Genomic DNA, 16,302 nt, shown 5'->3' on the forward strand with positions numbered 1-16,302 from the left:
TTACAATAATACTAATTGTTTTTTTCTCCATTATTACCAGATGCAAATAAAAAATGATTTGCTGTCTCTCTCTCTTTCTTTTTGCGTTCGCTCCTTTTTCATCATCATCTAATTAAAAAATTAATTATTGATAATTAAATTAAATATTAGATCATATTAAATGTTTTTTTTTATTTCTATAAATTACAGTTTAAATGTGGAAAAATTTTCGCGGAAAAAAAAATTTGACATGCGCAAATTTTAGCGCATGCGTATTAAATTACTAAAAGTTGTCTGCTCTCTCTCTAAAAGAACGCACAACCAATGTGTGTTGTGTGTGTAAATTTGTGTAAATGTGTGTTTTCAGTCACCTGATGATGATTATAGTAACCTGTCAACTTTTTGACATTATCTAAATTACAATTACAAATCATAACAATATTCGTTTTATTTATTTAATTATATTGCACATGAATTTAAATTTTCTAAAAATATTTATTTTCTTCTTCTATTTGAAATGTTATAAAAATAATAATTGATTGTCTAAACAATAACATAAACAATAATAATAATAATAATAATAATAATAATAAAAGTAGTAATCCTTGAATATTGTATAAAATATGTTTGTGATAAAAAAGAAAAAACAAGTGTTTAATTTAATATAAAATAATAAAAACAAGTGTTATGTGGTGGTGGTTTGATGATGGGGTGGATGAAAATAATGTCAATATGGGCAGTGACATGGTCTTTTTGTTTAATTATAAATGGATTGGTTAATCCTTCATCGTTGCCACAATCCTCATCTTCATCATCATCATCATCATCATCCTCATCAACATCGCAAAATGTCAAACAAGTACCTTGTGATAAAACACGTAAAATATTTACTGATTCATGGGGAATTATAAGTGATGGACCTATGGGATCAAACTACACTCAAGATTCTCACTGCGAGTGGCTCATTAAAGGTTTCTATATTTTTTTATATATATATTAATTAATTAATTGTTAATAATAATAATAATTTACAGCAAATAATAGCAGACAATTTATAACTTTGAGCTTCAGAACAATGGGAACAGAGTGTAGTTATGATTATGTATTTGTTTATGATGGTGATTCATTTCGTTCACCGTTGCTGGGTAGTTTTAGTGGTAAAACTGAACCTCAACAAGTTACATCATCATCTGGTTATGTGAGTTTTTTTTTTTTTTTCTTTTCTTTTCTTCTAATAATGATAATAATTATATGATTTATTATTTTTAGATGCTAATTTTATTATACAGCGACACAAATTATGTATTGGATGGTTTTTATGCTGAATTTTCAGTAACAGATTGTCCAAATAATTGTACAAAACATGGAAAATGTATAAATAATATTTGTGTATGTGAAAATTATTGGGGCGGTAAAGATTGTTCACGTGAATTATGTCCAAATAATTGTAGTGGAATTAAATCTGGTAGCTGTGGTATTAAAAAATGTCAATGTCGTAAAGGTTTTTCCGGTCAATCTTGTTCATTGAATAATATTAATCCTGATGGTAATAAATGGCACTGGTTATCACACTCTGAAGGTGGTTTGACACCACGTGCTGCTCATACTGCTATTTATGATAATAAAACAGATTCATTATATGTATTTGGTGGTTACAATCTTAATAATGTATTGAGTGATTTACAAATTTATCGTTTTAATACAAGCCAATGGGAAAATGAATATGGTGAAATATTAGAAGGTGCATCTGCTACTGAATATTTAGATCCAATGCTTATTGCTGGTGAATTAGAACGTATTGGATTAACGGGAACAGAAGCTGAAGAAAAATATGGAATATCATCAAGTTCATTGGTATGGAAAGTACTTAATAATATAAAAAATAATTCAAGTGCTTTTAATTTTCATGATGCTAATAAATTACACCAACAACACCAACAATCATCTATTATTTCTGATACTAATAAAAAAAATAATTGGAGAGAATTTATTAATGGTCGTGATTATCGTTCTACTAAACGAAAAAAACGTCAAACTAATCAAGATAATAATAATAATAATAAAGAAGAAGAAGAAGATAATGAAAATTATCCTAGTCCACGTTATGGACATGCTGGTTGTAAATATAAAAATGGTTTTGTTATTTATGGTGGTAAATTATCAAATGGTTCATTATCAAATCAATTATGGCATTATGATGTTGAATTAAAAATTTGGACATTAAGAGGAAAAAAATCAAAATTTATACCACCAGCATTAACACGTCATACATTAACACTTACTGATGATGATTATATATATTTATTTGGTGGTAGTACTAATGATGGTGAATTTTCATCAAATTTATATTGTATTAAATTAAATTTAACAAATCCAGATAATGAACAATGGAGAAAAATAATATCACGTGGTGGTAAAGAATTAGATGTACGTGTTGTTGCACATACAACAGTATATCATAAATCAACAAATTCATTATTAATATACGGTGGTGTTGTTGCAAGTGTTGCACGATTTAGTAAATTATCAGATCGTATGTTTGTATTTCAATTAAATCGTAAAGTATGGTCAGAAATAAATTATCCACGTGCACATTTAAGAGATACTTATGTACCACGTGAACGTGCATTTCATACATGTAATATTATTGGTAATTATTTAGTTGTTTTTGGTGGTTATTCACATCGTCATAATAAAGAAGAAATATGTTATGATAATCAAATGTATTTATATCATTTGGGTTGTCATGTTTGGGTAAGTCATGAAGTATTTGGATCATCAATAATAAATGATAATATAAATAATAACGGTAATGGTAATAATAATTATCCAAAACAACAAGGTGTATTTGCACATGCTGCTGATGTTAGAAATGGCAATACATTAATTTTAGTTGGTGGTTATCATGGTAATGTTAATGGTGATTTATTAGCTTATACATTACCATCAATGTTATCACCTGGTGATAATGATTATAATAAAGGATTAGAACCAGAACAATTATGTTATAAACATAAAACATTTACTGAATGTTCATCAAATCCAGAATGTGGTTGGTGTTCTGCTGATGAATTATGTTATGGACGTACTATTGGTAGTAATTGTACAACAAATTTACAAACATCACGTTGTCCAGGTGTATGTCCAGCATTAGGTGATTGTCATTCATGTTTAATTCATGGACAATCAAATACAAATAATGGTAGTGGTAGTGGTAGTTGGGGTATTAATATACGTAATAAAAAATCAATATCAAATAAATTAAATCTTGATACATGTACATGGTGTGTTGAAAATGCACGTTGTCATCATAAAGATGATAATTATGGTGTATGTGGTTTACGTGATGATACATTATCACAAATACCTGGATGGTGGGGATCTAAAGGTACTGAAATAATAAGAGTTGATGAATGCCGTCAGTATGATCGTCGTCCTGGTTTAACATTTTTAAAATATAAACCACCAGTTAATTTAACCCAACCAGATTATGTTACTATTGTTAATGCAACGACAATTGATTTTAATGTACCATCAATGCAAGGTGCTAAAACAGAATCGGGTCTTGGTGGTGAAATGATAGCACGACTTGTTGGTTTTTTAAGATTACCACAATATTTTTGGGATGATAATGCAGAAAATATTAAAATATGTGTAAGTTATAACAGTGCAACACTACGAGTTAGTCATAATCTTGACAATAATATCAATAATAATGATAATAATTATGATGATGAATTAGAATTAGTTGCTAATTTAACTGCTGAAACATCACAGTGTATACCAACAAAATGGTCATCAAATGGTAATAAAATGTTATTACAACAAAATGGACGTTATTTATTAGATTTTGAATCAAAACGTATGGTAACTGTTAATTATGCATATCCAAGTAAAATGGAAATAACTCATAGTAAAAAATCTGAAAATCCTAAAGTATTTACATTTGAATATCTTGAGCCATATAAAAATGGTACATGCCAACAGTATAATAATTGTTTACATTGTTTAACAGATTCATCATGTGGTTGGTGTGAATTAAATAATAAATGTTTATCACGTACATTAAATGAAACTGAAAATTGTATAACAACAATTGAATATAATAATAAAAATATTACTGAATGGCGTTATTTAACAATAACACCATCAACTTGTGCCAATTGTTCTAATTATATAACATGTAAATCATGTGTTATGACTAATTTATGTGAATGGTGGACTGAAGAAGCAAGATGTGCTAGAATAGGACGTTTACCAAACAGCGTATTAAATATTGAACAATGTCCAATACCATGTCGTCATAGAAAAAATTGTACTCAATGTTTAGATGAACGAGGTCGTTGTGTTTGGTGTGAAGCAACACATGAATGTTTTTCATTTTCTGTTTATACATCAGAATATCAATTTGGTTTATGCCGTGAATGGATGGATCAAGCTGGACTAATGGGTGTTACATCAAGATCATCAACATCATTGTCATCATCATCATCATCATTATCATCATCATCATCAGAATCAATATTTTCTTCTAATAATAATAATTATCAATGTAAAAGCTGTAGCCGTCATACAAATTGTACAAATTGTCTTCATTCATTGAGTTGCGGTTGGTGTTATAGTTTTGATAATCCAATTACTGGTGTTTGTGTTCAAGGTGATTTTAATAATCCACATGTTAATTGTAGTATTGCTATAAATGATTATTATGGAATAAATGAAACAACATTAATAAATCGTGATTCTGGTTGGGCATATGCACAGTGTCCAGATGTTGATGAATGTGATCTTGGATTACATGATTGTCATATAAATGCTATTTGTACAAATACACATGGTAGTTATAGTTGTAAATGTAAACGTGGTTTTAATGGTGATGGACGTAATAATTGTACTAAAACATGTTATGAAAAATGTATTAATGGTTATTGTAGTGAATCACCAGAATATAAATGTAATTGTTATCTTGGATGGACTGGTCCTGATTGTCGTACTAATTGTGGTTGTTACAATCATTCAACTTGTATTACTGGTGTCGGTATTTGTGATGAATGTAAAGATTGGACAACAGGTAAATATTGTCAAGAATGTAAACCTGGTAGTTATGGTAATGCAACAACAATTATTGGCTGTCGTAAATGTAATTGTAATGATCATGGTAATAGTTATTTAAATTATTGTGATGGTATTACTGGTAAATGTTATTGTAAAGATAATACTGAAGGTGAAATGTGTGATAAATGTAAAAAAGGATATTACGGTGATCCACGTAATGGCGGAATGTGTTACTATGGTTGTATGTCACGTGGTATGTTAACAGGACAACAAGATGACGGTGGTATTAATAGCAAACAAGGTCTAGGTAGTCGTTATTCACAATTATCATTGTGGGAAAGTCATCTTGCTGGTAGTCAAACACGTGAATGTTTATGGATTGTCCGTCCATCAAATAATAATAATAGTAATAGTAATAATAATGATAATGATAATGATACATTAACAACAACAACATCATCGTCTTCATTGTCATTGTCACAAAGTATTATACAATTTACAATAAATGATGATATAAATGTAAGTTGTCAGGAAAATAGCGTTTATGTTTATGATGGTTTACCAGATTTTGTATCATCAACAAATAGTCATCAGAGTCAATTATTGGGTGTTTATTGCACTGAAAGTACAAATTATCCAGTAACTGTTGAAGCTAAATCGGGTACACTTACCGTCCATTATAAACAACTTGATGAAATAGAAGGTTTTAATGCAAGTTATATTATAATGACATGTGGTGATGATGATATTAATTGCCCGGCAAATCGTGAATGTAGAAATGGCCAATGTTTATGTAAAATTGGTTTTGTTGGTATTAATTGTGATATTGAATTGTGTCCAAATAATTGTACATCATTAAAAAAACAAGGAATTTGTGATAAAAGTTATGGTCATTGCGTTTGTTCAAATGGTTATGGTGGTCGTGATTGTTCAATTAAAATAAAATCACATCAATTGGTATTTACAGAATTATTTAATTCAGAATATCTTGCTGATAATTTAGATCATTTACGTAAAACATTACCACGTTTTGGTCACAGTCTTGTTGCCGATAGACGTGGAAGTCTATGGATGTTTGGTGGTTATTCATTGAGTCATGGTCCATTAAATGATATACGTTTATTTGATACTAAAAATAATACATGGATGCCAGTAACTGTTGAATCAACATCTGAAGCATCAATGCCACAAGGACGTTATTTTCATGCTGCTGAAATAAGTCATAGTCGTCAACAAATTTATGTTTATGGTGGATTATCACGTAAAGAACAAGGTATCAGTGGTTTATCTAATAATACATTGAGTGATTTTTGGAAATTTAGTTTACAAAATCAACGATGGAGTCTTGTAACAAAGCATCCTTTAAAATCATCATCACCTGCAGCAGCAGCAGCACCACCACCACCACCACCATCACCATTAGAATCAGAATCATCAGCAACAGCAACAACTACATCAACCACAACAACAACAACGACAACTACAACACCAACTACAACTACAACAACAACAACAACCACCACCACCACCACACCAACACCATCGTTTTCTTCATCATCATCATTAAATTTTGAATTTGGATCAGTACCACCACCATTGGCAGGTCATACATTGACACTACGTCGTAATGGTGAATCTGAAAGTTTAATTTTAATTGGTGGTTTTAGTCCAAAATATGGTTATATGGATAATGTATGGGAATTTAATTTAGAAACTGAATTATGGTCATTAATAGTAACACGTGGTAATGGTCCATTGGGTGTTTATGGACATTCAACAGTTTATCATTCAAAATCAGATAGTTTTTATGTATTTGGTGGGTACATGTATGCTATTAATCGTACATTTATATCAAATAAATTATATGCACTTAATTATAAAACATTTACATGGTCAGTATTACCACCATTCGATGATGACAATATTGATGATGATGATGATGATAATAGTAGTAATAGTTTACCACAAGCAAGATTTTTACATTCAGCAGTTACAACAGATGAATATATGGTTATATTTGGCGGTCGTCAAAATCCATACAATACAAATGATTCATTGATAGCTTATGAATATGCTTGTAATTTATGGATTAAACTTATAACAAAAGATACTGAAATAATTGGGACACCACCACCACCAGCTTATGCCCATGCAATGACTCATGCTGATCCTGAAATAAATACAATTTATGTTGTCGGTGGTTTTGATGGGGGTATAAATAGTCATGTTACACAAATAATAATTCCCGATGATTTATGTAATTTATGGACTGAAAAAAAAATTTGCCGTAAATATTTTGGATGTTCATTTTGTTCAGTAACAACAATATCTGGTAATAATGAATCTTATTGTTTTTCAAATCAACAATCATCGTCATCATCATCATCATCATCATCTTCTTTAATGTCATCATCAATAAATTATCGTATTGATAAATGTAATACAAATGTAACAATGTCACAACGTTCAAATGGAATTTATTGTAATTATGATTGGATGGCAAGTCGTAAATGTCAAAATTTAAAAACTTGTACTGAATGTTTAGCCCAATGGCCTTATTATCGTGACAATGATAATGATGATGATAATAATAATGATAAAGATATTAATCGTCCTATTTGTAAATGGTGTACTAATTGTCCAACACCAAATGGTAAATGTATACCAGTTGATAAAGATTGTGATGAGCATAATAAATGTAATTTACGTAGTAAATTATCAATAATTGATGTTAATCAATGCGGTGAAAGACAATGCCCAGCAAGTGATTGTGATAAATGTAGTAAATTAGATGATGATTGTATCTGGACACGTCAGGTTCTTAAAACATCAGAATTTGGCGTTAAAATGACAAGTGAACCAATTTATGATTGGAATTGTGTATCTAAAGATATATTTGAACGTTCAAGTATTAAAATGGCAACAAGTAGTACGCAATGTGAATCAAGATGTTGTCATCATAAAGATTGTTCAAGTTGTTTGCGTGGTACTGGTGCTGAAGGTGGTTGGCATGAGTGTAGATGGTCAACCCAATTAAATGAATGTATTTCACCATCATATCAACCATTATATTGTGCTGGTGGTGTTTGTGGTTTAGTATTACGTAATTCTGATATTTTACAATGTCCAGAACCTTGTTCAGTATTTAAACAATGCAGTACTTGTTTAAAACATTCACACTGTGGATGGTGTTCACTTGATTCTGATAATTTAACCGGACAAGGAATTTGTACTGAAGGTTCATTGGAAGCACCAACAGATCATCCTGCCGGTGGAACTTGTCAAATGCTTTACGATAAATTAAATCCTTCGCCAATAGAACGTAAGTAATTATTATCTTTATTAATTAACATGATAAATAATTAATTTTTAAATGTTTTTTTTTTTTAGCCATTACAACAACAATTTTACCACATGATTTTACGGATACTAGTTTTGTAATCGATCAAGATTTTAGTTTAACAAATGAAACATTCCCGCCAATCGTTGGTTTAACTAAAATATTTTCTTGGCATTATGTACGTTGTCCTCCAGAAAACGAATGTTTAAATGGACATCACACTTGTTCTGCAAAAAGTGAAAAGTGTCTTGATCTTGATGAAGGTTTTGAATGTATATGCGGTGATGGTTATAAAAATGAAACAACTTGGTCAACTGCAACATCATTAACATCATCTGGATTAACAACATTAAATGATTATGGACATAAAATGTGTGTGCCAATGTGTACTCAAGGTTGTGTAAGAGGTACTTGTATTGAACCAAATGTATGCCGTTGTGATTTTGGTTACGTTGGTGCCAATTGTTCTATTCAATGTCAATGTAATGGACACAGTAATTGTCGTGGTCCAGATAAACTTGATGAATGTTTAAAATGTCATAATAATACAATGGGTCCACAGTGTGATAAATGTGAGCCACTTTATGTTGGTAATCCATCAGATAATGGACAATGTGTACCATGTCTTGAATATTGTAATGGACATACACGTATTTGTATTAATGAAAGTATGACTGTATCAGATCCAAATTCAGTTGATCGTATGTCTATTGAATTATTACAAAAACAACTTATTGAAGGACCTGTTGCTAAAGCTAAATGTGTTAATTGTGGTAATAATACACGTGGTGATAAATGCGGTGAATGTGTTTCCGGTTATTTTCGTGGTACTGAAGATTTACGTGATATATGTAGACCATGTCAGTGTCATGGTCATGGTAATACATGTGATCCAATAACCGGTGAAAAATGTAATTGTGGTAATAATACTGAAAGTGAACCACTTTGTACAAGTGGCCCATCTAAATTATCATCATCATCATCATCGTCGTCGTCGTCGTCATCATCGTCATCATCAACAAATTCAATAAATGCCGGTGGTAAACCTTGTTGGATGGTACAATGCAGTAAATGCCGTGAAAATTATGCTGGTAATCCAACAATGGGACATCAATGTTATAAAACAGTTACTGTTGATAATAAAATGTGTTTTGATTCAAAATTAATTGATGAATGTAAAATAAAACCAAAACCACTTAATCCTGGGCAAACTGTTTTTTATATGGTACAACCAAGATTTATGAATGTTGATATAAGAATAATGGTTGATGTAACACAAGGTGCACTTGATTTATTTTTAAGTCCTCGTGATGATTCATTTATTGTTACAATAAATTCAACAACTGGTTATCAAGATGTTGAATTAGATGGAAAATTTAAATTTCGTAAAAATAATTATGAAAATTGGTCTCAAGATGATTATAATATTGTTGAATTTCATCCACATCATCATTCATCAAATTTTTCATCTTCATCAGATTATCAACAACATCAACAGCAACAACAAAATTGGAATACTGGACCACAATTTTTATTAATGGAACGTTATGCAACAGATAATTTAGCAACATTTGTAACAATTGAACAAAGAAATACATTTTTGATAATACGTAATCTTACAAATCGTTTGGTATTGACATTACCACAAGATAAACATGAATTAGGTCTTACTAAATTTCATATTGCATTGAGAGCAATTGATCCACCTTATATTGAATCAACAACAAATGGACGTGCCGCCTATGGAATGATATTTTTTCGTCAAGATCAATTACACATTGATCTATTTGTATTTTTTTCTGTATTTTTTTCTTGTTTTTTTCTTTTTTTGGCAGCATGCGTTGTTGCCTGGAAAACAAAACAAGCAGCAGACGTACGGCGAGCACGAAGACGTCACGTTGTTGAAATGTTACATATGGCTAAACGTCCTTTTGCCTCGGCAATTATTCTTTATGATCGTGACAATAATAATACTGATGATCGTAGTCCAACATCACCTCAGCAACGTAAACCTGGACGTGCGAGAAATCAAAAAATTGTTAATTTTCACAGTGACGTAAGACCCGTTGCCGTTGAACCGACAGACGATGGTGTTGCTGCAGTAGCAACAGTATTTATAAGACTTCCCGGTGGTCCACATGCTCCAGTTAAATTAGCTCTTGGTAGTTCATTGATTTTATTGACTCGTGTCTATCCAGTGAATAGTAGAGTATTTTTACGTCGTCGAAACAGTCACGCTTTAAGTTAAAGAACAAAAAAAAATAATATATATATATTTTTTATTTAAACCATGACCGATTTTAAATCACAAGTCAATGTATTATATTGTGCTGCTATTTTTATTTTATTTTTTTTTTTATATGTAAATAATATACTTGTGTCTTTTATTTTTATTTTATTGTAAAAAAAAAAAACAAAAAAAAAGTATAATAAAATTCTGTATAATTTTTTATCTGTACAGATTTAAATAATTGTCCAATTACTATTAAAAAAAATCTATATAATAATTATCACTATTTATATTGTAAGAAAAATGAAGAATCTTCCATTAATTAATTGATATTAATTAACAAGTATTTAATAATATAATAAATGAACAAAAATTGATGTAATTTTTTTTGCAATAATAATAATATTAATTAATGTAATTGCCTCATATTGTATATAAATAATTTATGCATTTATAAATAAAAAAAAATATTTAAAAAAATATATAAAGGGGACTTTTTGTTTTGATTTCGTTGCCTTGGAAACGGATGGAAATGACAGGTGCAGTTGATTATAAAAATTTTCTAGTTTATTATTTAATAAAATGAAGTTCAAAGTATCACTTTGGGATAAAAATGGTCATAATAAAATAGTAACATGTGTTGGTTGGAATTCACCAGAAGATGTTTACTCAATTGGAGAAGATCATTTACTTTTGTGTTGGCATTTAGATGGTAGTTTAATTCAAACAAATAAAATTATTCAATTTTCTGATGATTTTAATCCAACTGACATGCAATGGCATCCACGTGCAATACAAAATACTGGAACAAGTATTAAAAAACAATCACATGATGTTTTATTGATAACAACTGCTGATGGTAAATTTTATTTGGTAAATAAAAATGGGAGAATTGAAAAATCTGTTGATGCTCACAAGGGTGCAACTTTGAGAGGAAAATGGAGTCATGATGGCTCTTCACTGCTGACTGGTAAATCTTATTTATTTAAACAATTTCTTTTAATTTACTTGATTTATTTATTGTTTTTTTTTTTTTTTAAATAAAGCTGGAGAAGATGGAATGATTAAAATATGGTCAAGAAGTGGAATGCTACGTTCGACAGTAGTTCGTGGTACTCATGCCGTTTTATCAGCAGCATGGAGTCCAGATTCATCAGAAATAATTTATTCCCAAGGATCGCAATTGGCATTACAGCCACTTAATTTTAATTCAAAATTACGAAAGTGGTATGCACATGAAGGATTAATTTTAACGGTATCTTGGAATCGTAACAATAATTTAATTATTTCTGGAGGTGAAGATTGCCGATATAAATTATGGGACAGTAATGGCAATATTTTATTTACAAGTGCTATGGGTGAATATCCAATAACTTGCGTTGAATGGTGTCCCAATGGTAATTATTTTGCTGTTGGTTCTTACAATACTATTAAATTATGCGACAAAACTGGAGTAAGTCAACAAAATAAAAAATAAAAAACTATATTCATTTAAATAATTATAATACATATTTTTTTTTTTTTTTTTTTTTTATATTAATCAGTGGTCTCATTCATTAGAAAAAGTAAACACAGGAAGTATATACAGCATTGGCTGGTCCAATGACAGTACCCAAGTGGCAATGGCTTGTGGAAATTCAACCGTTTTAATGGCTCACGTTATTGACAGGTTTTATTTATTTATAATAATGATTAAAAAAATACTTATTTATTTAATATAAAAATTATAGAAAAGTTGAATGGGATAATTATGAAGCGACATTAATTAAAAGGAAAACAATCCAAGTAAGAGAAATTAGTAATAATAGTGGAATTGTTGAAATGCTTGAAATTTCTGATCGAGTTGTTCACATGGAATTAGGATTTAATCATTTGGTTGTTGTTACAACAAATCAGTGTCATATTTATTCATCAACAAATTGGAATACACCGATAATATTTGATTTAAAAAATTCAACAATATCTGCTATTATTTTAGCTGAAAAGTAATTTTATTCATTTCTTTTAATAAGTAATCGAAATTAAATATAAGTATTTTTATAAATTATTATTGACAGGCATTTTTTGTTGATTGAATGGAATGTTATGACGTTGTACAGCTATCAAGGACGATTACTCAGTGTCCCAAAGTGGAAAGGAATTACTCAAGATGAGCGACTTTATCCTCCGTGCATTGCACTCTGCTCTGATACTCTTGTTCTTCGTGATCAAGTCAATGAAAAATGTAAAAATTATTTTTTTTCTTTATTTTTATTTTTTTAAATTTATTTTATTATTATAATATTTAGTACTACATATATTGGAATTGTCAAGCAATAAACCGGTAAATGAAATTCAACCGCATTTACACACGTGTAATATTAATGAAATTGCAATAAACCAAATTGGAGGAATTAATTATCGGCAGCTGGCGTTCATTGACGTCACTAGAGATTTATATTTAATAACAATACGTTCCAGTGGTATTGGGCGTATTTGTAAAATAGGTAAACTAATTACTTCATTTAAATTACCAATAAAATTAAATTTAAATGAAATTAAAATTTTTTTTTTAGCGGCAATGGCACAAAGTATTGCATGGGCAATCGATGCTAATATTTTAGCTGCAATGTTGGACGCAACTCTGTCAATTTGGCTTTGTCCTAATTGTATTCATTACAGTGATCGTAAAATAATACGACGGACTCGTATAGACAAAGAAAACAAGTATGTCATTTTTTTTTAAATATTTAAATTTATGGATAAATAAATTTTTTTAAAATTTTTTTCAGTGAATTTGGTAAACAGCCTAGTATTAAAAATGTTAAAAATGGAATGGTAACAATAAGACGGAGTGACGGAGCATTGATTGCTGTGTCATTTTATACATTCTTTACAACACTGCATCATCATGTTATGAATAATAAGTGGCAAGATGGTTTATCACTTTGCCGAATAACACAAAATGATATTCTTTGGACATGTATGGCGGTAATGGCCACTGAAAATAAACAACTTAGTGCCGCTGAAGAAGCGTACGCTGCAATAGAACGTTATGATAAAGTTGATTATATTCAGCAGATACAAAAAATATCAAATAAAACAGAAAAATTATCAGAAATGTCATTACTTTCTGGTGATTTACTTGCAGCTGAGGGAATTCTTCTTCAGCATGGATTTATTGCTGAAGCTATTCGTATTAATATTCAAATGTATAATTGGAACCGAGCACTCGAGTTGGCAGTTCGTCATAAAAAACAAGTTGATCAAGTTCTTGAAGCACGAGAAATTTATCTCAAGTTACTTGACAAAAAAGAAACAAATTCAAGTTATATTTCTTTAATTAAAAATAAACGTAAATCAATGGTAATTTAATTTATTATTATTATTATTATTTATTTAAATCAATTGTTAATTACTCTAATTATTATTATTTAATATACAGAATAGTATAATCACAGAAACGGAGGTAGAGACTGATGACAACAATAAATCTGATGATAATTAATAAAATATAAATATCCGCAATAATAATGCAAGTCCCATAATAACAGTGGTTGAAATAAGTAAAATTAATGTGTCACGTTCTTGCCATGTGTCTGAATCAATGCTTGTACGGCATCTATTACTTAATGCAATCTATAATATTTTAATTTAAATAAATAAATAAATATTTATTATTTTAATTAGTAAATAAAAAAATTACCCATCCTCCATTAGCTTGAATCCAAGACGCTAAATCTTCTTCAAGGACATTTGTCATTGCTCGTTGAATAGCTCCTATAAATTCGGGTTTCCCTTGACGTACACAATCAACAGCAACACCACCAGCCACTGAATACAATGATATTATTTTACTCCATGTCATTTCACCGGTTCTCAATAATTCACGGGATACATCAGTGATAGCTTCCGCAGCAGATTGTTCATTTGAAAATGATCCAGCTCCTATTTGCCGCGCAATATTTTTATACAATTTTGGATACATTTTTTCTAATTCAGCTCCTAAATTATTTAATACCGGACATACTTCTGCTATAATTAGTAATCCTTCAGATGACATCATTCCTCCACTTCGCATTCTTTTTAATCCCAATTTTTTTTGAAATATTCCCGATCGTTTCAGCCGATTTTTAATAAATTGACCGCAAAGTACTGAACCCTTTTAAAAAACAACAATTTTTTTTATAACAAACTAATAATTTAAAAAAATAAAAAAATAAATATGTAAATTACCTGCATAACAGCAAGCTCAACATTTGCACCAACAGATCGCCAGCCAATAGTATCTGATATTTTTTTCGACACAACATCACTGACGTTACTCAATCGTCGTCTAGCAGAACCCGCGACACCTTGAAATGACGAACTATCCGGCAAATTTAATAATGACAAGCTACTTCTTCGTACATAATCATTTACAGGTGGTACGGATAATAATTTATCGTCAACTTTATTAGCCACACGCGATACCATTGGAATATATTATTAATTATTATTATTAATTACTAACACGTCTTCTGATAACTCACAAAAAATGTTTTAAAAAAAAAAATCTTTTCAAGTGCACACGTACATTATGACAGATAAAGTATAATATTTTAAAAATTATGACATTTTTATAATAAAATTATTAACAATTTGTAATGATAAATAAGAAAAGAGACAAGAGAGCAAGAGAACAAGTAGTGCGTTGAGTGTACGCGCGACTAAACGACTAAAGTGAAAATAAAAGTAATCGGGTTTACTGAATTGTAAGTGTAATTTAACGACTACTCAATAGTTTGTAGTGTTGTAATATTCTATATACAAGAGACACGTATCAAAGTCATCCAGGTATAATAATAATAATAATAATAATAATAATAATAATAATAATAAGTATATACACCGAGTAAGTAATGATGATGTATTTGGTAAGAGGGCAAACACAGACACAGAGACTTACTTTTTGTATCACTTATTCATGTCACTATCATTCGCATGTACTCACATACAAACATCTATTCATAAAAATTATCAATAGTCCAATAAGAAATAAAAATGTTAATTACTTTTCTTAAGAAAAAAATTCCTCTTTTTTTTTTTTTTCTTATTATTTTTTTTCATTTAATCATTTTTTATTTATATGATTTACTGTAAATTGAATAATACTATATTTTGTTTTTGTTTACATATAATTTAAATTGGCCATAGTCTGGTTAATTGTAATTACACGTCGTTGTATCAGAGATAAACTAATAAATAAATTTATATATTTATATATATATATTTTCACTCAACGTAACAAATAGTCAACGGATTAATATATTAAACACAAGATTATAATATATATTTGACATAGAAATGTAAGCCGTTTTTTTTTTTATATTTTTTATTTATGATATGCAACCCCACGGGGTAAAAGTCTCGATGGTTATTTAAATGAATTATTTTTATGTTCTAATAGATCTACATATTGTACTTAATCACCGAGACTATAAACTTTAAATATATATACATTATAATCAGGTGAAATTATAAACTATCCTGTCGATGGAACAATCATTTTCGAAGCAATTTAAAAAAAAATAAAATTAAAAAAAAAAAGACAACAAATCTATCAGATATAAGAATTTTTAAAAAATTACCAAATTATTTTAAACTAATTATTTACAAATTGATTTAATTGTTAATTAAAAACCAATACTTTAATATATATGTATATATTTTTTTTTTT

General features: G+C 29.2%; 3 protein-coding genes across 3 annotated transcripts; 2 read left to right on the forward strand and 1 right to left on the reverse strand.

Moving 5' to 3' along the window:
* Positions 1–462: 462 nt before the first annotated feature.
* Positions 463–10,856, forward strand: LOC130676868 (multiple epidermal growth factor-like domains protein 8). The gene is made up of 4 exons (XM_057483365.1): positions 463–950; positions 1,014–1,177; positions 1,249–8,356; positions 8,425–10,856. The coding sequence occupies exons 1-4, from the start codon at positions 683–685 to the stop codon at positions 10,620–10,622; spliced, it is 9,738 nt and encodes a 3,245-aa protein (XP_057339348.1). The 5' UTR covers positions 463–682; the 3' UTR covers positions 10,623–10,856.
* Positions 10,857–11,048: 192 nt separating this feature from the next.
* Positions 11,049–14,807, forward strand: LOC130676870 (intraflagellar transport protein 80 homolog). Its single transcript, XM_057483368.1, has 9 exons — positions 11,049–11,574; positions 11,651–12,057; positions 12,149–12,273; positions 12,335–12,589; positions 12,662–12,828; positions 12,893–13,090; positions 13,160–13,310; positions 13,376–13,949; positions 14,029–14,807. The coding sequence occupies exons 1-9, from the start codon at positions 11,187–11,189 to the stop codon at positions 14,089–14,091; spliced, it is 2,328 nt and encodes a 775-aa protein (XP_057339351.1). The 5' UTR covers positions 11,049–11,186; the 3' UTR covers positions 14,092–14,807.
* On the reverse strand, positions 13,969–16,268 carry LOC130676877 (bcl-2-related ovarian killer protein homolog B-like). Its single transcript, XM_057483385.1, has 3 exons — positions 14,820–16,268; positions 14,290–14,745; positions 13,969–14,222 (listed from the first exon to the last, which is right to left on the reverse strand). The coding sequence occupies exons 1-3, from the start codon at positions 15,057–15,059 to the stop codon at positions 14,088–14,090; spliced, it is 831 nt and encodes a 276-aa protein (XP_057339368.1). The 5' UTR covers positions 15,060–16,268; the 3' UTR covers positions 13,969–14,087.
* Between the last annotated feature and the right edge of the window lie 34 nt (positions 16,269–16,302).

This window comes from Microplitis mediator, chromosome 11, assembly GCF_029852145.1.
Source record: "Microplitis mediator isolate UGA2020A chromosome 11, iyMicMedi2.1, whole genome shotgun sequence".
NCBI lineage: Eukaryota > Metazoa > Arthropoda > Insecta > Hymenoptera > Braconidae > Microplitis > Microplitis mediator.